Source organism: Melospiza melodia, chromosome 22 (assembly GCF_035770615.1).
Source record: "Melospiza melodia melodia isolate bMelMel2 chromosome 22, bMelMel2.pri, whole genome shotgun sequence".
NCBI classification, from domain to species: domain Eukaryota; kingdom Metazoa; phylum Chordata; class Aves; order Passeriformes; family Passerellidae; genus Melospiza; species Melospiza melodia.
Window position 1 is genome coordinate 7,789,871 of NC_086215.1, and position 21,216 is coordinate 7,811,086.

At 45.9% G+C, this 21,216-nt stretch overlaps 1 protein-coding gene across 20 annotated transcripts in view; it reads right to left on the reverse strand.

Moving 5' to 3' along the window:
- Positions 1-311: 311 nt before the first annotated feature.
- Positions 312-21,216, reverse strand: part of DNM1 (dynamin 1) — a 65,092-nt gene continuing 44,187 nt past the window's right edge. For 4 of the 20 annotated variants that reach the window (XM_063174765.1, XM_063174759.1, XM_063174762.1 and 1 more), the window contains 7 exons: positions 13,742-13,851; positions 13,047-13,158; positions 11,853-11,864; positions 10,432-10,602; positions 10,016-10,257; positions 9,458-9,676; positions 312-2,361 (listed from right to left, as the gene is read on the reverse strand). In XM_063174765.1, the coding sequence (XP_063030835.1) occupies positions 2,289-2,361; positions 9,458-9,676; positions 10,016-10,257; positions 10,432-10,602; positions 11,853-11,864; positions 13,047-13,158; positions 13,742-13,851 (939 nt within the window). In that variant the 3' untranslated portion in view covers positions 312-2,288. The other 16 variants (XM_063174768.1, XM_063174767.1, XM_063174764.1 and 13 more) reach the window with 13 other exon arrangements.

Sequence of the window (21,216 nt, forward strand, 5' to 3'; positions counted from 1 at the left end):
ACTTGCTGTGCTCCACAAGCACTACAAGCAAAAATCCCTTCTAAGAAGCAATTTGTGTGCAAACTCCCACCTTCTGTGTGCCCCACCTCTGAAGCACCTCCACACAATTCCTTCTGCACAGGGATTTACCTTTTTGCACCTGACAAGCTGCTTCACTCTACTGCAGCTCCTGGACACCCAGTGCTGATGCAGATCTGCTCCACCTTTCCTATCAGTGACAGCCCCTGATTGCATGTACAGCTTGTTAACTCTGTGGGATGAAAAGATCAGGTTACAATCAAACACAGCTTGAAAACCACCCAGAGAAAAAGCAAGAGAAAGAGAGATGGTTTTATTCTAGTCATGGAGACCTTCATTATACAGAAATGAGAGTTTATTTCATCCAATAAACAAGAGTGACAGGTAGATCACAAACTGCATCACAGCTACTACCAGCACTGAGACAGTTCACCCACAAGTCTGGGGTAATACAATAACCCAACTGCACACAGCAGAGAATTTAACAATCAGCTCAAAAACTCAACATTGGGATTTGGTTAACTTTTTGGATGTGTGTGTATATATATATGTATATAGATATTCTTTTCCTACTTAAGTATTTCCTAAAATTCACATGGAAGCACAAATGGCTTTTAACACCTGGACATATATAGATTTTTCATCTTATATATATATTTATAGATATTTATAACAGTAAAGATATGTTTCTCATTACTACAATATACTTGTTTAACTCCTTTAAGCAGCTGGGAAGGAAAAAAAATAAAACCCAAACAAAAAAAAAATCCCAAAAACAGTTTCACTACAATCACATCTGATATGTGTGTGTGTCACAAATTACAAACAAAACAAGCCATGTGTGAGATTGGAGTCAGACCATTCCAGGACAGAACAGCTAAGAGCAGGCAAAGAGTCTCAGAGGGAGCAGGCCTACATGTCAAATGGTGGTTTTGGGCTCTCCGGGCGGGCGGGACTGGCCTTACCCGGCCGGCTGGAGATTAGAGACAAGAGAAACAAAGGAAAAGGGGAAGGGAAGGAGAAGGGGGAGAAGTAGTAAAACAATAGTTAAAATACAGAAAGGAACTGGCATCAGAACAATAGAGGATCCACAAGAGAAATTTTAGAGTAATAGCACTGAAACAAGAGAACTTCAACAGCAATCAGGCCTGGAGGACAGCCTGCAACACAGGTGGTTCATTTAGCTCTGGTAGAGACATGACATCTAGATGTACAGGGTTGATATATTTTTTAATTCTCAAGTTTTTTGGTTTTTTTTTTAATACATGTAGCATGAAAAGTAAAAACCAAACCTTAAGATGAGATGTGATCAACAATGGTTACAAGTTTCCCCAAACACGTACCATCCACATGCAAGAAAAGGCTACGGAAGAAGTCACCACAGTACCCCAAAAACACTTAAAGATGTGCTTAGTTCAAAGCAGAAATATTTTCAACAAAACACCACACAGCAAACTCCCTGAAACATTTGGCTGTCCGTTTGCAAGAGGGGAGCAGCGTGTCGATTCCCCTCGCCCTGCTGGGTTCAGGAAAGTCAGCCAAAAATGGTGATGCAAGACAAGGGCTGGCAGGAGCCAGCGTGCCCCCAGCAGGAATGGCCCGGCTCTGGAGCCAGGGTGAGCAGGTCTGTGAGCTCCCTGCACGCTGAGGTGTGTGCTCTATCTCAGACTTCACTCGGGCAGGACTGGGCTGATCCATTCATTACCCCCTTCACTCATCTCCCTGCCTCACTTTGATATGAAGTTGATTGCACTGTTCCCAACATGAAATTTGTGCACCTTAGAAGTCAAGCTAATACACAGGACATTGAATCTGTTCCTAACGGGTGTCATGTGTTTTGACAGCATATTTTTGCTAAGCCACACTTTTGTCTTAAAACTACAAGGAAAGAAAACAGCTACAGCTCAGTCCTGGGTGCTACAGCTAACTGGTGCAGGCAGGACACTTATCCAGGCTAGACTAGGCAGATGGACGGACAGCCACCACTTGGACCTAAGGACGTCCCTGTGGCTGATCTCTCCAAGGAGCCTGTGTACTTCAGGGATCCATGCCACTGAATGAAGGCTACTCTATGCTCACAAAGCAATACAGGACGCACGAGCCAAGACGAAGAGCTCAATCACTAGGCTAGAGTTTTACACACACCAGGGAGGGGTGGTGGGAGGCAGGGGTGTGGGATGGATGAGAGGAGTGACTGTGGCTGTGGAAGGGAGGGTGGAATGGGGAAGCCACCAGCACGGCACTCGTCGCCAGCTGTCTACAGCCTCAAGTTATAAATCTAAGAGGGACGGTTCAGCCGGTCGGATTATGGTAGGTCGAGTAGGTGAGGCAGGGCCCCGTCTGCTGTGAAAAAGCAGGAAACAAAAACAAGAGAACACACACTGTGGTTAGCACAGCAATTGCAGTCACAACCACACATGCTTCTCCACTTTGCCTGAGCCAGCAAAAGAATCCGAGCTGAGGCACAAACCCCCAGAGTGCAGCTCCACAAAGGAGACTCACAGGCTTCTACTCAGCCTCGCACCGGCCTTTCTGCACAGCACAGATCACCAGCAGAGCAATCCCCTGGACTGCCAGTTTTGGCTCCCTCTGAAATTTGGAAGTGCAGACATTTAGTGCCAGTAAGTGCCCTGGCTCTGGGATGAGTGGAGAAGCACGGACAACAGTGAGCTCCTGTATCAAGCACATGACAGTCACACAGCATGGATGGGTCCTCTGAGACGCGCTGCTGCCAGAGGCTCTTGGCTGCTTTGGAGGAGCACCTTCTACCCCTGTAAGGCTGAGATTCCCTATTCTGACATGAAACTGATCTTAGATGTCAGGGGCAAGCTGACAGCTTTCAGTCTTCCAGTTTGGCACAGAGTAAATGCAGCTTCTGCTTCAATAAAAGGAGCTTTGGCTACTTCTTCTCCATTCTGTTCCAAGTCTTTTGCTGATACTTTAGCTACATAAATGGGCAGCACTTAAGTGTTTGCTCTCTGCATGGATTAACTGTTCTAGAATCTCCTTCCTGTAAGGGACTGGGGGAAAAAAACGCCACAATAAAAACATACAAGACAACACCCCTGACATGGCTGTCAGATCATTAACTGAAATACCACTTCAGTCTCAGACTACAGGCTGTAAGAAAGCTATAAATAAAAATGTGTTCTTTAAAACTGAGTCCAATCTGTGTTTTTCCTTTAAAGTATGCTCCCTTCAGTGTCTGCGACCTCAACTGCATTTTGCTGATGTTTCATTAAGATAAATGAATTGTTCAGTACCAAGCCAGGGTAATTTTAAGGTCCAAACTGCCTGAAATGCAAAGAGCAAAGCCAACAGCATATAGAGCAAATGGAGGGGAAGCCCTTGCACTGATCATACACTGATCACCAGGTGTCACATAATTAATGCCTCAATAATTCCACACTGACAAGATTTAGATTACAGAGAATCACATCACTGCTAGAAATGAGGATATTTGTACCAGTAGTCTATAATCACACTGGCACTAGAGGAGCTACACTCCTATAAATCAGAGCAAGTTCCCTCATTTAGCAAATAAACCAGAGCAACTCTCCAGTCCTGTTTATTAAACCTCAGCAGAACTTACTGCTCCAGATTTATTAAGCCTCAGAGCTAAATGCACAGATCCCACATGTCATGATCTCTAAGGGTGCTCACTGTGTAAATGCAGCCACACCAACACTTTGGTGGCTTCTGCTGTCACTGGAACAGCAACAGCACCTGAATTTAAACCCCACAGAACTTCAGCTCAACATTTAGAGAGATGCTGCTGCATCATCATGTTAGAAGGCATTTTTTGAGAAGGTGTAAGGACTGTTTGCATTTCAGGAGTTTGCACAGGTTGTGCTAAAAGCCTCTGAGGGTTCACATGAAAAAGATGCTTGAAGCCACCAGAATATGCAAAGTGTTCTGCCAGGAGTGGCCACTTGACCCTAGCAGGATAAACAGGGCTGAAAGGAGCACAGGTAATTCACAGGTAGATGGGCTGCTTTTTGTAATGTACTAGATTGATTTTTGCACTTATTTCTCTCAGCATTCAAAGCATTTTCAATGGGGCCACTTTTTAAACTTGTAGGCTATTTCTGTTGAGGTTTTCTGGAGATGCTTGCAGAATCTGCCTGGTAAGGTTAGAAAAGGCTGAAAACTCTTTACCAGCACTAAAAGGGGCAGAGAAGTCTCTCAGGCAACATTTACTCCCAAAATTCTGCTTCAGTCAGACTACACTGCTAATCAAGCCTTTTTATATCACTGAAAAGTCACTTTTTCCTGTCAGGACAAGGAACAAAGTTTTGCTCACAGGGAAGCCTGTGGCTGTCTCCAGTACATAAGAAAGAAGACCTGAGCCCTGGCAGGAGCACAGGGAGATGAGTTCCAGTGACTGTCACATCCTTTGAAGTCAGTCTTTCAGGCCATACCCAGAGAGAACACTGAGCTAATCCTATCTAAGAACCACTGGGCTAATAGGGAGTTCTATTGAACTATTTCTATTGAAATAGGGAGTTCTGTTGATAGAGATCTAAACAGAGGTGGGAAATATTATATTTATTCCCATGGACTGCAAAAGGTTTTGGGTATAATTTTTTTGATAATTTAGTGGGGGGTTTTTTTGTTTTTAATTTTTATTTCCTTGGTGCTCTTTATGCCAGATTAGAACCAGAACGCCCCATAACAGCGAGTCCCAGAATGGGGTACAGACAACAGTGAGGCTCCTTCCCAAGGTTGTTCACCCAGGATGCATGTTTCCAGGGCTGCCAGGGATGTCTGCAGTAGGCAGAATATGGGAGGAAACTGCTGATTGCTCCAACACCTCTGCAGTGTGCCAGCAATGAGGAGGGTTGGCGATGACGTCCTCAAAGATGTCAATCATGAGCAATCACTGCAATGTGGCACCTCTCAGCTCTACCTGCAGTTCTGTGCAGCAGTAACAGACACCATCTACTGCAAGATGGGGGCTGGCTGAGACCCCCTGCCCCAGAACAGGGGCTTGAACTTCTGCTATTGCTATTAAAATAGGATTTCAGCACGTGCTCCTCGCCCCCAGATCTCTCTGCCACAATCAGCAGCAAGGAAATCTGCAGGAGCTGCTGCTTCTCCACTCCTCTGTCAGGAAACAACATCCATAGAGAAAGGGAGAAGGGGCCCAGAAAATCCACACCTGCCCTGTTTTGCTCTCTGTACCTCTTTGTCAATAAGGGCTGGAGGCTCCCAAGAAAAGGGCTCAGGAGAATTTGCTAATGTCTCTCTTCACACCCCCACTGACATTAAGAGGATGAGCAGCACACAGCACAAACCCACACCCTGCTACATCACTGAACCACTACAATGCTGCAAAATGCAGGGAGAGAGAGGACAGGGAAATGGGCTGAGAGGACAGGAGCTCAGGGCAGGGTTTGAGGGACACAGATCACTACAGCCTTCCTCTTGCAGAGGAGAGAAGGCAGAAGAGTACCTAGAAGGTAAAGGGTCAAGGGGAGAACAAACAAAGGGAGTTCACATCTATCTGATGATGGGACACAAGGGTAAAAGGGAGCATTCAATGTCAGAGTTACCCTGCACTCAGACATGGAAGTCCTGATATTAATGACCCAAACTCCTCTTGACTTCCATGAGCACCAGGGATACAGTGAGGATGGGAGCACTTCTCCAGCCAGACATTAGAATATAAGAAGAGGAGTCTGAACTATCAGCTCCCCAAGTCTCTGTGTTGATCCTAACAGAGCTGACAGACCAAATCAAAGCAGAGTTTATTCAGCTGATCTTACAGTCAGTGTGGATAAAAGCCAAATGAAAGACACAGAGTTTAGACCTTGCGGTCAGAGCTCATTCCCCCATCCCACCTTCTCTATTTAGAAGCAGAGAAAGGATCCTCCAGACCTTAAATCAGGTACTGAAGCTTTCCCAGCTCCTGCAGCTCAAGCAGCTGCTCTGGCTCTCATCAGCCAGTTTTTCTGTTCAAGACTCCTCCCTTTATGAGATCCTGGCAGAGGTGGTTCATCAGACAAGGGACTCTGTTACTAACACAAGAACTGGGCAGCAGAGGAGAGCTGCAGAGCAGAGCTGGAGGATGGGGACACAGTGACTCATGCATTGCAGAGAGAGTGCAGAACCTACCGTGGCTGCCAGTCCTCAGGGGTCACTGATAGTGATTCTGAAAGACAACACGAAATCAACATGGCAGTTCAGACAGTTCAAGGCAGAGGCCACACAGACTGTCAGGAAGGTGGAACAGATACACAGGCGCTGGCACAGACACAGTCACACATCCCCCTCAAACACAGCACGAGCAGGGGGACTGCAAACACACAGCAAACACTCATGGCCTCATCTCTGCCCACATCCAGACCCTGTTGTGCACAGGGGTGCACCAAACCCCATCCATCTGTCCACACACCTGCTGGCTGCTGCTCACTCACCCAAGCTCCTCACACATTCACCAGTGTCATAGCCAGGTTTCAGCACAGTAGCTGGGCTTGTCCCACTGAGGACTCCTATCTTCTGACCAAATTAAACGTTTAACAAAGAGCTTGGGAAAGAGGGAGATAACGTGCAGTCCTGAGCGCTACCTCAAATGGCACAAAGCAGGTGAAGGCTTTTCTGAAGGTCATAAATCATTAAATCAGCTACTCTGACCTCCTGAATAATTCAGGTCAGAGCTGTGAGACCTTATCATAGAATGGTTTGGGTTGGAAGGGACCTTAAAGATCATCTAGTTCCAACCCCTGGCCATGGGCACAGACATTGGCCACTAAATCACTAAGGAGATAATGTGTGCCTTGAAAATGTGTGTCCAGAAACCCTTTGGGAGTTCCAGTGATGTGCCCCCATGGTACTGACCAGCACAGCAGCCAGTGAGAACCATCCCTGCCAGGAGGTAACCCCAGACCCATGGCCTTGTGATACCAAAGAATGGAGAACACATTTATACCTTCAACCTCAATCATTTTTCCGATGGTCGAGTCATTCACACTGAAATTTTCTTAGCTCTCCGTCAAGCTCTTCTACCTATAAGGTCTATCAAACTATTTTAAACTAGAGAATAAACATGTGAGGGAATACCTTCATAGATTTCTTCCCTAGATCAAATCCTAAATGCAGTCCACTGCACACTGATAGGATCTTGGATGGTTTGTAACTTTCAGCTCCCAAAATTGGAGCTATATTTGTCTATATGGATTTCCACAGTAAACTGAATAAATGCTAAGCACAGAAACAGGATGGTAAGTCTTAAGTGTCCTTCATTATATGCAGGAAAATCTTCCTGTGCAAAAAAAATGTACCATGTGGTGATTACATGTGAAAATGTGTTTATACACTTATGTTTATGAAAAAGGAGTAGCATGACACTTGTGTAAGTTCCTCATTCATAAAATCAGATGCTCAAACCAGAGGCACAAAACTATCAAACTTCTACCCAGGCATCAACGAGCACACAAAGCACACCCAGCCACCACCACCCATCTGAGCTCACTCCACACCACCAACTCCTCCACCAAAGCCCACCTGTGCTGAACACAAGAGCTTTGTTCCTCTCTCACACACACTGCACAGCCCAGTTAGCAGGGGAAAGATGGGTATTAAAAAAGCAACAATGGAGATGGCATTCGTTCACCCATGGCAGAAGGACCCGAGTCCAAGTGCTAGCAGGGAACATTCTTATTCTATATACAGGAGAGGAAGAGAAAGAGTCCCTTGTCATTGGAAATTCTCCATTCATCAGTGAACTCAAATGACAAGCTGGTATCAGGATCCGGAGGAGTCTATGAACAACTGGAAGAATCAGAGAGGGGGATCAGAGAATGAGCATCACACTTCACAGCTTCTGGAATTACATTCTCAACTCCAGATCAGGGCAGTCAGTAGCATGCAATCCAACCTACCATCTCTCCTAAACCAAGGGGTTGCTCAGTCAAGCATGAAACTCTTTCCTCCTCTGCTCCAGTGCTGTTTTCCTACCTTTCCCTAAGCCCTTGTACTCATGCAAAAGGCAGAAAAGCCATTAAGATAAGCTATGACAGATTTCTTTAAAAAAAGGCCAATTCATTTCAGCCCATTTGGGGAATCCTATCATGACAGCCAGGTATATAGAATATTTTTCATGAGTGAAGAAATGAAACTGAGTGAAAGGAGGAAAATGGAGACATAAAGAAGCATAAGTATACTGAAAACAAAACCACAAAGTGACAGTATATGGAAAGGCAGGGTCACAAGAAGCAGGAGCCAAAATACACAGTAGAAGCATGCTGACATCCATAGGTGCCTCCACAGTCTCCAGGGCAACACTGAGGTATGTGAGGACAAGTTACTGTGGGAGCTGCATCAAGGTGCATAGGAAGGACTGGGGCAAAGGCACCAAGAAAGTAAAACCATTTGCAAACACCAGAGTCACAAACTGGTCTGTAAAGCTGTCTGGACTCATCCACCTCTGGGCTGGCTGCAGCCTGGCAGAGAACATTTCCCTCCAAAGAGGCAGTACCAAACACGAGCTGGGCACTATTGCAGGAGGAATATTGAACCCACTCTGCCATACACCATCCCCAACCATTGACAGGCTTGGGGTTTCCACAGAAAATGGCAAAGTTTCAGACCTGTGCCACCAGCACCCACTGGAGAGGTGTTTTCCACAAGGGAAGTGCTCCCTCTGTCATGTCACTGGAGAGTTTCTGGTTGTGTTTGTTCTTTACACTGCAATTACCTCCTCCTCCTCAAGGGAAACTAAGTACCCAACATAAAAGCATTCCTGGTTCCAGACTGCTTCCCAAGTCCTGCTCAGGAACACGTACTCAGCTGCACTGGGATAATCCCTTATTACTGTGTTGAAGTGTGTCTGAAGTGATTGAACAGGAAAGGAAATGAGTTTCCTAATGGGAAAGCAAAGCTGTGTGATTTGAACCCTCTAGACTGGAAAATGCTGAAGTTGATTACACAAGCAACAAAATCGCCTAAGAATTCATTTCCCTGCCAGTGATCCTGTGATACTCTCCTAGCCAGAAAGCAGCTGAACAGCTTTGAAGGTCTTCCAACTCACCTTGAAGAACTCTGGGCCAAGAGAAAAGGGGCAACTTCAGACTTTGGGGAGCCCTACACAGAGAGGAATCTCATCCCAGTCCTGTGATTTAGCTGATGACTATAGGCATTGTTACAATTGCTGTAAACCTTGGGATCAGGGTTTTCTCCCACATTCTTCATAGAGGCTTTTAGAGAGAAACAGCTGCCCCTCTGTTTGAGAGCTGCCTTGGCGTTGCCTCATCCATACAATGGAATCTCAGAGGACAATGATGCTCCTGCCTCTGAATCCAATCCAAATATCCAAAGGCTCTACCCACACCATGCACTCCATTCTCCTCCTATGGCCCAGGCAGGCCAAGTGCTGCCAAGGCTCCAACCCAAAGCCAGAACATCCTCCACCTGCAAGGAGCTGTGTCTCAGCACTTACCTGGGAACACCAGGAGGAGCACGGTTAGGCCGAGAAGGAACCTGAGGTGGGGGCCCGAAGGGATCAGGAGAGGCACCTGGCCTGGAGGGCACAGGGGGGGCACCACCCAGCGTGGAGCCACCAGCAGGAGGTGGCCCAGGAGCCGGTCCGCGAGACCCAGGTCTGGCGGGGGGCACTGCAGGAGCTCTCCTCTGCGGCGTGGGGCTGGACGTGGGGGACCTGCCAAACAAATAAAGGCATTCAACTGCAGCAACAGCTCTGGGATGTCCCCACAGGCACCACTCTGCCTTCAGTGTTTCTCTCTAGCTTCACATCACTTTACACACCACCCTTTGGCTTTCAAGTACCACACCAGGCTGCTTCCAAAGCTACATCAACCCCATCCAACCCAAGCAGAACATCTCTGTAATGATATCCTAGGAGCCTGCCAGCAGAAACACCCAGGACTCTTCATCCACAGGAAGAAGAGGAGGACTCCCTGTGTCAGCGGGAGGCCCCAGCAAGGCTCTGAAGAGGCGTCAGGCAGCTCTGGGGGCTCTCCCCCTGAGCCTCTGGTACCTGCGTCCGGACGGTACGCTCTGCACCTGCAGCCAGGAGTCGTCCACCGGTGGGGGCATGGGGGTGCTGATGGTGCTGGTGTTGATGTCCCCGATGATGTTGAGGGCCTCCTTCAGCGCGTGGTACATGCGCAGCATCTCGTCGCGCCGCTGCGCCTGCTCCGCCGACTCCTCCATCAGCGTGTTCTGGTCCCCGCAGGAGTACAGGTTTGCCAGCAGCTCTGAATGGATGAAGTCCTTGGTCTGTAAGGGAGCAGAGAGAGGGAATCAGTTTTCACCATCTCTCCCCAAAAACACTCTATTCTGTCCCCACCTCTTCCTTCCAAGCTGCCTTCTGTTTTTCTTCATTTTTTCCTCCCTCCCTGTTTTTCTCCTTTCTGCCTCTCCCACCTCCCTTGACCACAGTGAGATAAGTACATTGTTTATCATGAGGTGCATGATTGTCTTCGGCATGAGGTCTCTGATGGTTTTGTTGACAATTGCCATGTAGGAATCCACCAGGTTCCTGATCGTTTCCACTTGTCTCTCCAGCTGAGGATCCATGGAGTGCATGAAACTGTCTCCTCCATTCTCCTCTGCTTCACTGGCCTGCAGAAAAAAAGGAGAAACATATTGGTTCTTCAAATATAACATAAAATTGGCTTTCCATGAGAGCTAAGAGAAGAGCAGAAGGGAACAGGCAGGAAGCGCATGAAATAAATTAAATTTATTTAAACTTACATTTTGAGCTGTGATTGTCAATGCACAACTCAGTCTGTACAGACTTCTCCAGCTCAGATCTGAGAAATTTTAGCAATAAAGCTGCTCTCTCAGTAGAAAGTTATTAAGAAAAGGTGAAAGGTAACAGGGATTCCTGACACATGTTCAGGTGCATCTCAAAGCTGTATTATTACTTTTTAATGTTTACAGCTTCTTGAAAGGTTCTTCATTTGATCTGGGTTTTCCATGACCAGAGTCAGTTAAAACCAAGAACCATTCACCATAAATTAAGTCTCACAGGCTCTCTGCCATGCTGCATCTTTGTCCTCATTATACAAATGAGAAAACAGATACAGAGGAGTGAAACAACTGCTCCTCTCAGGCTGACCACAAGTAGATGGAATAAAGTAGAAAACTTTACTATCACTTCAACTGCAACTCCTGCATCATAAGTTATAATTATCTTTTCTTTCACACCAAGCAGATGAATCTCCTCCTCTTGGCCTGAAATACATTGTTTATTCTGTAAAGTAAAACCTGGACTGTGCTGTTTGACAGCAAGCAATCTCCAAGGCCCCTCCATTTGGGATCAATTTCAAAGTATTGAAGCATGAAAGAACTGCTGCCTTCCTCAATGTTTATTTAAAAAAAAAAGCCCCATGATTGTATAATGAAACATCTTTGTTTTAAACAGCCCTAGTCTGAACAATCTGCCATGTAGGAAATGGCTTCTTTTTTGTTTTGGGGAACAAAATATATGAGAGAGGGCAAATTCTTTTGTTCATTTGAGCTTTTGCTGAGAAGATCTTACATAATGAAGGAATGCAAGGTCTCAGTGTGAAACAAAGTAAAGGAAGTGGATGTCAAACAGGACAACTTAAAAAAAAGTGAGGGTAAAAAAAACCCCAAAAAGAAGCTTGCACCAAGATTCAGAAGTCATACAAAAAGGAAGGAATAAAAACAAAAAAGGAAAACTCAAACCAAGAACAGAAACAGACAGCAGGAATCCAACAGAGGGTACAAAGAGGGAGAAGAAGCAAATGCCTCTCAGGAAATTGTGACAAAAGGAGAAAAAAAAATGAGAGAGATATCTGGTGAGAGCCCCAGGAGGCAAGACAGGCAGAGGGGGTCAGACTTACTTTGTCCTTGTCCTGGCAGGCCAGTTTGAGCATACGTGGAAAAAATTAAAACAAAAAGGGACAAAAAATAAAAAATGACTTTTAGTTGGTCTTAGAATTTGGAGAAGGTCCCAAAATAGCACTGACAAGCAAAAGACCAATCCCACTAAAAATACATCAGTACCTCTATTACCCTAGAAGGCGAACAAGTGAACTGTTCAGCTAAATTGAAAAGTGGGATGCTCTGCAAAGGAAACCATGTTGTTAGCAACAAAGGACAACTTCCTTACCTGCAGGGGCCACTGCCATTCCTCAGAGGGGCTTTGAGACAGGGACCAGGGTTCCCATGTCACACCCCTCCACTTGCACAGCAACAGGTGCCAATGGCCACTGTGGTTAAGAGAACCAGTCTGGTTCAAAGCTAATCTGAAGTCATGTCACTGTTAAAGCCCAGTGCCTAACTCTCTTTTTAAAATCTCTTATCAGTTTGTTAGGAAATGCTTTAAGGCAAAACCAGCAATATTCAAGTGTAACAGGACAGATGAGTGCAAGAAATCTATTAGAAGCAACAAATACAAATAGAAAAGCAATTATCACTTTTCTAATGGGAAAACTATTTATAGTAGCTTCCTCTCACAGAGGAACAGGAAAGACTTTGAACAGAAACAAATACCACAATTGTCTAGAAGATACTTTTAAAGCACAAAATAATGCTGACAATAAGTGCTGTGGGGCAAGGGAAAGGGAAGAGATAAGAGTTCTTGCTAAAGGAGCATATTAGAGTATCCACAAAGCAAAATTCAAAGAACATCCCTCCCTAATTAGTTGGAGGAAGGAAAGTTGGAGAACTGCTAAATCAGGAAGTCCCTAATAAGGCTGTACAGAGTTCCCAAAAAGGAATGGTGCCTTTGCTCAGTGGATACCATACCAGTTAGTAGTCACAGTAGTTGAATGTCACCCTTATATTGTGAATTTAATGTCCACAAAACAAGACAGCTAGAGAGATTTACCAAGGCAGTCTTTTCCTACTTTATCTTCCCTTTGAAGCTGCCAGCTACTTTATCTCAAGCTTCCCTAATGGAAGCAACAGAAAGATTCTCAGCTCTGGAAAGACAAAACCTTTACAGACTTAATTTTAACACAAGAAGATGGAGCTATCCTTCTCAAGACACATGCTGTGCTCCTGCTTATCCCATTATTGTGGCTGTCACTTACCCCAACACGCTCTGGGTACACTCCTGCCCTGAGGAATGAAGCCTTCCAGCTGTCCACCTCCTCCTGGGTCTCACAGGCCAGCTCCAGCTGCCGGTAGTCCTTGTAAACATTCCTGACAGGAAGACACATATTTTATTATTCTCTCTCTCAACTCAGAGATCTGCCCATATTTGACAAAGATATCAATGACCAGGGAATCCTCCTGTCATTTTAAGACAGAGACACTTGGTCCCTTGCTAGGAACCTCATGATGACTCTGCAAAAGCAAAGTTTTTTTTAAAAATCAAGTTTGATTGCTCTCAAATCAGATTTATGTTTCAGCAAGGCCTAAAAAAGATTCTCTTTTCAGTTCTGTTTGCTGCTGGACTCCTCCACACATCCCAGGTCCTATGGATTTCCCTAGTCACTCACCAAGAACATTGTGATTATAAACATATATCCCAGCCACAGGCAGACTGAGGTAACCACACCAAAAGGCTGAAGGTTAAGTTCACACCACAAGCCATGCACTGGCAAACAAAAGGAAAATTATACCTATCTGTAAGATCAGAAGGAATGAAGTAAAGTCCTCCCATCTCCTTCAAAAGCAGCTGTTCTGAAAGGACACTCACATCTGTCCTGGCCAGCTATCCTCACACACTCATCCCCATCCTGTCCCTGGCTCCAGCAGCTTGCTGTGCTGAGATGGAGCATACCTCTGTTCAGTGTTGAAGAGAGCAAAGATGTGCTTGCTGGACATGAAGCCCTTCTCCACATCCCGCAGTTTCAGGTTATCCACTGGTAACATGTACTTCTTCTCCTTCTCCTGAAAAGGGAATGAGGAACAAGTCACTCCCTGCTCCAGGGCCACCTCTGCTCTGCCAGCAGGGAGCATCAGCATCAGGGCCCCACAGCAACAGAGGCATTCTCAGATCCAGGTCCTTTGTTTCTTTCAGTCTGTGAGAGAAGGGGAAAGCTGGAAACAAGAGTTTGTCCTTCCCAACTGCTTTTGTGATGTGGCCCAACAACCCTGTCCCATCAACTCCTCCAGGGCCAGGCACCAGCACAGCAATGTCCAACCTCCCCAGACTGTGCTCAGCACCGTGGTCCCACTCTTCTTAGCAAAGGGGGCAATCCAGGTTCAGGAAAAGCCAGAGATGTAATAGAAAAGCTGGTTTGATACAGAAGTTAAGTGTCAATAAACCTTAATGTTAAATATTATGTTAAAGATCTCATATGTTTATATATATGTATGTATCTATATGCATATGTATATCTATCTCGAATTTACCTCTTCAGAAAACTTGACTTGCTGATTTTGTTACTTCATCCTATCACTGTCCTAGTCCTACACTCAATTAGTTACTGTGAACCCTTCACCTTCATTAAAAAAAATATTAAAACTTCATATCAACTTTTACATTTGCACTCAGAAACTAAGTCAGAAATTATAACCCCTGCTTAGTCTCAAATCTGGATCTACAGCAAATTAATAGAACTGGATGTGGTTTAAGGCCCTCATTTGGAGCATCCTTTTCCAGCTGGGAATTATACCCCAGCACAACAGGAGAGGGAGCCCTCACACTGGTCTCCAAAAGGCAGAATGCAGCTCTCCAAGACTAAGCCAAACCCAGAGCATCCTCCTATGTGCAAAGCAAGCATGTGAGACTGTCCCCTTGTGAGATCTTGTTTGTAGACTTTTCTTGGCTGAAAACAACATGATCACTCTTGGAGGAAACAGGAAGGAAAACAAAGATGGGCAGTGAGGAGAGATCCTGAAGAGCTGACCAGGAAGGAAGGGCAGGGCAGAGGAGCAGGTAAAAGTGACAAAGCTGCTGAGCTCTAACACCCAGACAATTGCAAATCCAGCCTAATGTCCTCTTAAACTTCACCTAAATTGACTTGAGTTTGCTAAGGATACCAGCACCTCACAGTACTGAGATATGCCAAAGACAAAACTGTACCAGTTCACTACAAATCATATGCAACAGGAATATCCCAAAACACAGTATTTAGAAAACAGAAGAGATCTCTTGGATTGTTGCCAGACTCCCTTTCAAAGATGCCAGACCATGAAAACACAAGAATTCTTCCAAGCAAATTTCCCTGGACTTTCTAATACTGCTGATCAGCTTTAATTAGATGTGGGCAGGCACTTTTTTAATGGGGTATCTGTCAGCCACATGCTGCTCTCAGAGCTACTCAGACTACTTCAGATTCTGTGAGCCACAAAGAACTTGCAAGTTTTCTATTACTCTGGGTTATCATTATGGTGACTGAGGCTGAACTGGTGACCTAGAAGAGAACAACACCAACTGCTGAGTCCTTGGCCAAGTCAGACCATCCCCACTGCAGCCTTGCTTAACTGGAACTCCCTAAATCCACTCCACAGTCCCTGGGCTAGTAAAAAAAAAAAAAAAAAAACCAATCACCACCCACACATCCCCCCTAAAAACCCAACAAAAAGCCCAAATCAATAATCCAAAACAAACAAACAAAAAAAAAAAAAACCCAAACCACCAAAAAAAGACCCACAAAAAAACCACTCAACAAAATACAACCAAAACTGCTGATGTTAAAGATGTCTGAGGAAAACCTTTTGCATTAGGCCCACATAATTCCATACAAGTGCTGCAATGGTGTCATTCTTCAGGAAAAAATGTCCAAAAGTAAGGGAATTCCATGACCCTGATATGGAAACAACATGCTCTTTGCCAGAGTTTCAACTTTCACCCTTTCCAAGCTCTCACATAAATGCTGCCATGTGATCAGGACAGCACTATCACCACATGCTGATCTTGCCACAGACAACAGAAGACAAAATATCTGTGTGCCAGCACAACTTATCAGTCCTCAAGGTGGAGGCAGCAAGAGCAATCAGGTGGAGAACATGGGCACAAAACAGGGAACCCCCAAGGCAGGCAAGCTGCAGTGAGCCCCTGCTGCTCCCCATCTCCCTACACCTCCCCCTTCCAGTCCCCCACTTCAGCCTTTGCAGCTTCTCAGCTTTCAACCCAGCCTGTTTTATATCAACAATCTGACTTCATTTCCTGAATGTAGAGACAGGAAAGTGTGGAATGAGCTGCCAAGGGCTGAGCCTCTCCAAACTTTGGCTGAGCACTCTGCCCATACGTTAGCAATCTGGCAGGGTGTGCTATGGCTGAGCAGCATCCTGGCCAAGAGGGGAAAAGGGCTTCTCTCTCTCTCTCTCTCTGGCTTTTCAGACTTGGAGTCAGGAGGGAAGAGAAGGAAGAGCCAGCACACATAGAAATGGGAAAGTAGTTTGTGAAATCTTATATTCAAAGTCCTCAGTCTGATCCCAAGAGGCTTATGTTACTCATATAGCCCTTCATCAATAAGAAGGAAAAAAAATCAGGCAGAACTGTCCCTCAGCAGCAGAGTATGTGTTATATAAAATGTGCTCCTCGGCTGTGAGCTCATCTGCAGAGCCATGAGGCCAAGGGAAGTTGTTCCAGTGGCAGAGACCCCCAGACTGTACAAAACAGAAGATGGTGCTCAGTGTTGGTTTGAGAATATTGCAGGCACAGGGTAACCACCCCTCATCAGGGCTGCTGCTCCCCCCAGGAGCCTCAGCCTGCAGGGAGAGCTGCAGAAAGAGATGACTGCAAGCTCCTTGCAGAGGCAGGAAAAGTGCCAGAGGATTATTCCCCCGCCCCCAGCACAGTGCAGAATGCAGCCATATGGCTCTGTACTCTGCATCTACAGGGAAAGAAAATACACATGGCCAGGAAACCAACCAGGATCCATGAGCCACTCCAGTTGTGGGGTGGCAAGCACAATAACTGCAGGAAAAAAGTGATGCTGCAGTTGCAGCCTGATGTTCCAAAGTCCTTTATTGTTGCTACACATCTTCTTATGGTGGCTAAATCCTAGAAATGGGTTTTGGCCAGATACAGCAATAATCTGCACTATCACCTGAATTACTTTTTGCTAAACTGCAGGTAATAAGCTTCAAAAAGTTCACAGAATTCAGCAGGCAGCAAGCCAGCCTGACTCCAAGCATTCCCTCCAGTCACCTGGACTGCCTAAGCAGCAAAGTAAATTTTCCTGCTCTTGGATACATGCAAAATGAAGCTGACAGATGCATGTGTGGGCTCCCTAAGGTTGGAAATTGGCACTCGCAGCACAAGAAAGTAATTGGCAGAATTATCAGATCTCAGTTTGCATTTGGAGCATAAATAAACTAATTAAAGGTTTCCCTGTAGCTGTTATGACAAACACCTTCTTCTAAACAGAGACAAAGGTCTGTGGATATGGGAGAAGACACTGCCATTGTTTTAATTGGGGGTCATGTGAAATTAGGAGAAATTAATCTTGCTTAACCCTCTTAATCTCCTTTCCCTCCTGCAAGATGTAAAGGTAAACAAAGCTGCCCCAGAGATGCCTGGAGTTTCAGCAAAATTGTTTCTGTTAAACACATGCACAGCATTTTGGGAACTCCAGTAATAAAACTCTACTCCAATGGAGAAGCATTAACATCATAATTTATAATAAACACACTGCACAAATACACGCACACTAAAAGATTATTAGGAAAAAGCCTCTGAAAAACAGTTTGGAATATTTGAAAGCAAGTGAGCTGAGCTTTTCAAGCTGAACCAACCACTCCACTCCCCCAAACAAGATGTTACCCATTGCTTTCTGCTTCTTGTCTTAGCAAGAAGAAGAGATGAATTTGTGAGATGTGACTCCTCCAGGAAGCCCTGGTCATCCCACTACATACACACATCTTGAGACCACGTTTCCCAGACACAGCCCACCTGTGTCACTTTTGCCCTCAGAGCATAATTTATGGGAATGATTCCTCCCCCAAGCTGCAGAGCAGCTGTAATGGCTTGTTTACATCAGAAAGCTGCCTTGGTTTAAGTTTAGCTTAAACAACACATCCTAATATTTTAAGCTGATTTATTTCAAAAGCTCTCTAGACACTAGACCTGGACTTATATGATTGATCACAACCATTACTGTTGGCTTAGTAAGCACAGCAATGGTAATTAACTCACCTGCAGTAAAGATTTTTATTCACATGAGCTAGAAGAATGAATAGATTTAAACCTGCAGCCAAGTGCAACCCTAGGAAGCCATCAGGGGGTTTATGAAGAAGCAGAAGCAAAGCCTGAGTTGCCTGAGAGAGACTTTAGTGCCCAAAACTCGACTGTCACAACCCCTTAAATGCCACAGCAACGCCCACCAGCCTTCACAAAGGACAACCAGGCCCTTCTCCCCAGTCCCCTTGTGCCAGGGCAGGGATGAACCATCCCAGAGTATCTGACTTGCTTTGCTAAAGGAAAGCACAACACACACAGACACACACAAAGTGTTTCACATCTCAGAGAGGGTAGGTTACACCTCCCCAGGGCACCATCAGTGCCAAGATGGGACTTCCAAGTGTTCACATTTTTGGTCACAAATCTCAACCATCCACACCAGGAGAAGGAATCCTGAAAGGGAAGAGGAATGAAGTCCCCTTTCTCCCTGCAGCACAGGGAGAGGGAGCAAATCCTGTGGGCAGGGAGTAACATCTGGAATCACTAGACGAGAGCCAGGCGTCACAGAAAGCGACAGCATTCCTCAAGTTTCCATGCAGGGTAGGGAACCTTCCTTTCCCCCGCGCAACCCCATCCGTCAGCCGCTCACTTCCTGCCAAACTCTGCCTTCCCAGCAGCCAGCAAGCTCCTCCCTCGAGTCTAGTTAGCTTTCCACTGCCACGTCAAGTGAGGCAGAAGGACAGAAGGGAAGCAAGAAGGGAGGGAGCAAAAACCAGAAGAGGGAGGGAGGCTCAGCAATGCCAGGGCGTAGTGGGGGGAGAAAGAAGGGATGTGGATTGCTCCTGCAGCAGCCAGAGGTGAGCTGCAAGGGCAGCTGGCCAAGGTTGCCTTCTGCAATCCTGTCCAAGGACCTTCTGGAGGGCTTGGAAGCAAAGACTGGTTCTGTTTGAGCTTTGCTCTGGACCCACTGGTCTTCAGGACAGGAGATGAGGGTGCATGGGGCCTGAGGATCCTCCCACACAACTCCATGGGGAAGAGAAGGATTTGAATGAAGCAACAAGTTCTGCACACCTGGGTGACAGCCAAGACTTCCTCCTCAAAGTGCAGTAATCGATTTTTTTTCTTTTTCTCTTTCTAAAAAGGTGCAGCATCTCCCAGGTGGAATCCAGGTACCAGCCTGACACCAGCACTGGAAGAGGAAGGCGCTTGGAGACTTGCTCCAAATTGGAAACATTCACGGAGCAACATTTCTTCTCCCGCAGCTGCCAGAGGAGGATGTTTTTCCAATCAGGACTTGGACTTTCGTTCACCCCATCTCTGCCCCGCACAACCCCATCCCCAAAGCAGGGAGGGGAGAGGACTAAGGAGCTGCTGATTGCCGGAGAGCAGAGAGCAGATCGCAGAGGCTCCACTCCGTCTGCCCAGTGTTCAGACTACCTGTTCAGGACTACGAGATTGTACAGTAGTCTGCACATTGGTTAGGCTGTGCTGGGATACACCACACACTGCCAGTGCTGCACGGGGACGGCAACACCTGCACGGCAGAGGGGATGCTTGGAGAGGGTGGGCTCTGGGGATGGCTGCATGCAGAGGTCACTCATCTCTCAGCCTGGGAGGGTCTAACTAATCCTCTGGAGCCATGCCTGATCATCACTTTTACCTGCCTGTTCACCAGCTTACTCACAACCCTCTTATTTCTGCTCTGTCTCTCTCATTCCATTCTTATTTCTTTCAGTTTCACGTGCTTGTCTCAGGGTAGCTCTGATCAGGATGGCTTGTGTTTCACGTGCTAAGCTTTGCCATAAAATGCAGAAATAAACACACAGGCCTGTCAGAGTCACAACTGTGGTGTGCTTTGCTACCTGAGAAGGCAGGTTAAAGCACAGAAAGGTGACTGGAGGAAGGGGAGTTCATACTGTAAAGAATATTGGTCATAATACAAAGAAAAACCCAAGAGAAATTCAAAATTGGAGGTTTGGATGCTCTGGATATTGTGTTTGCTTTGATGTTTGTCTGCCAGAGAAAGAAGAGAAAATGAATGAAAATATAAATGAGGACTGATAAAAACTGGTAAGATTATGACAAAACATATACTTGTGAAAAAAGATAAGTGCATGAATGGAAAGGCTCCACAGAGAATCTAAAGAAAATGAACATTTTTCAGAGAGCATCTGAGAGCAGCATGAAAGCGGGAGAGGAACCACCTCAGAGCAGACCTGCTCTTATGCTCTTTAAAACAAACTGGATGCAAAAACTAGACTGCAGCCAACTCATCACAGCAAGTTTCTGATGACTGGGGCCATTTGAGTAAAGAAAAAGGATTTCTACCATCTGATCTGGGCCTCAAGGACATGGACTGGGGAGTGGAAGGGGCCAGGGAGGGGGGAAGTGCATGTGTACAGTGGGGGGACAGTCTCTACTGATCCATGTGTTTATTTGTAAACTAGAATTGGGTAACGGACACTGACAGGTACAGAATACACAGGTATTTAGTGCCTGTCACTTCCCCAGGACAGTAATATGTTTCAAGCAAAAGAGAAGGCATGAAGACAGAGAAGAAGCTCAACTGCATCAGGAATCAACACAATCTGTAAGGAATATGAAGCATCTGCATGTGCCTAAAGTATCAAAGACTCTGCAGCCATCCCTCCTTGTACACACAGGTCTGAAATGCAGAGACATTGCATGCAACATGTGAACACCCCCAAGCCAATTAGGTCATTCTTCCAATGTAGCCACTCATTCACACAGGACCCAAATTTCTAGTACATGATTTACCTGAGTAAGGACAAAAGGTTCCATCTGTATTGCACACTCACACAAATTCCCAAGGAAGCAGCAGATATATCCATCCACCCAGCTGTGCAAACACTCCAGCACACAGTGGCACACAGGCACTCCAGAAGGAACAGTTACCCTGCAGAGCAGGGTGTGAGCTTCACTGGCAGGAACCACAGAGCACAGTGCTCATTCCATCCTGCCTACAAGGTCCTTGTCACCAGCAGCTCTCTCCAAGCTCACAGACCATCTTTTCCAGCAGCCAGGAAAGCCCTGTAGAGTCACAGGCACTGTGTATTTCATAAGGAACCTGGGCAGGAGGAGGATTCAAATCAAATTCTTGTATCATGTCCACTGTGGTGCTTGCTGAGCAGCCAGTGTGCTCTGCTGCTGTGCTGCTGCTC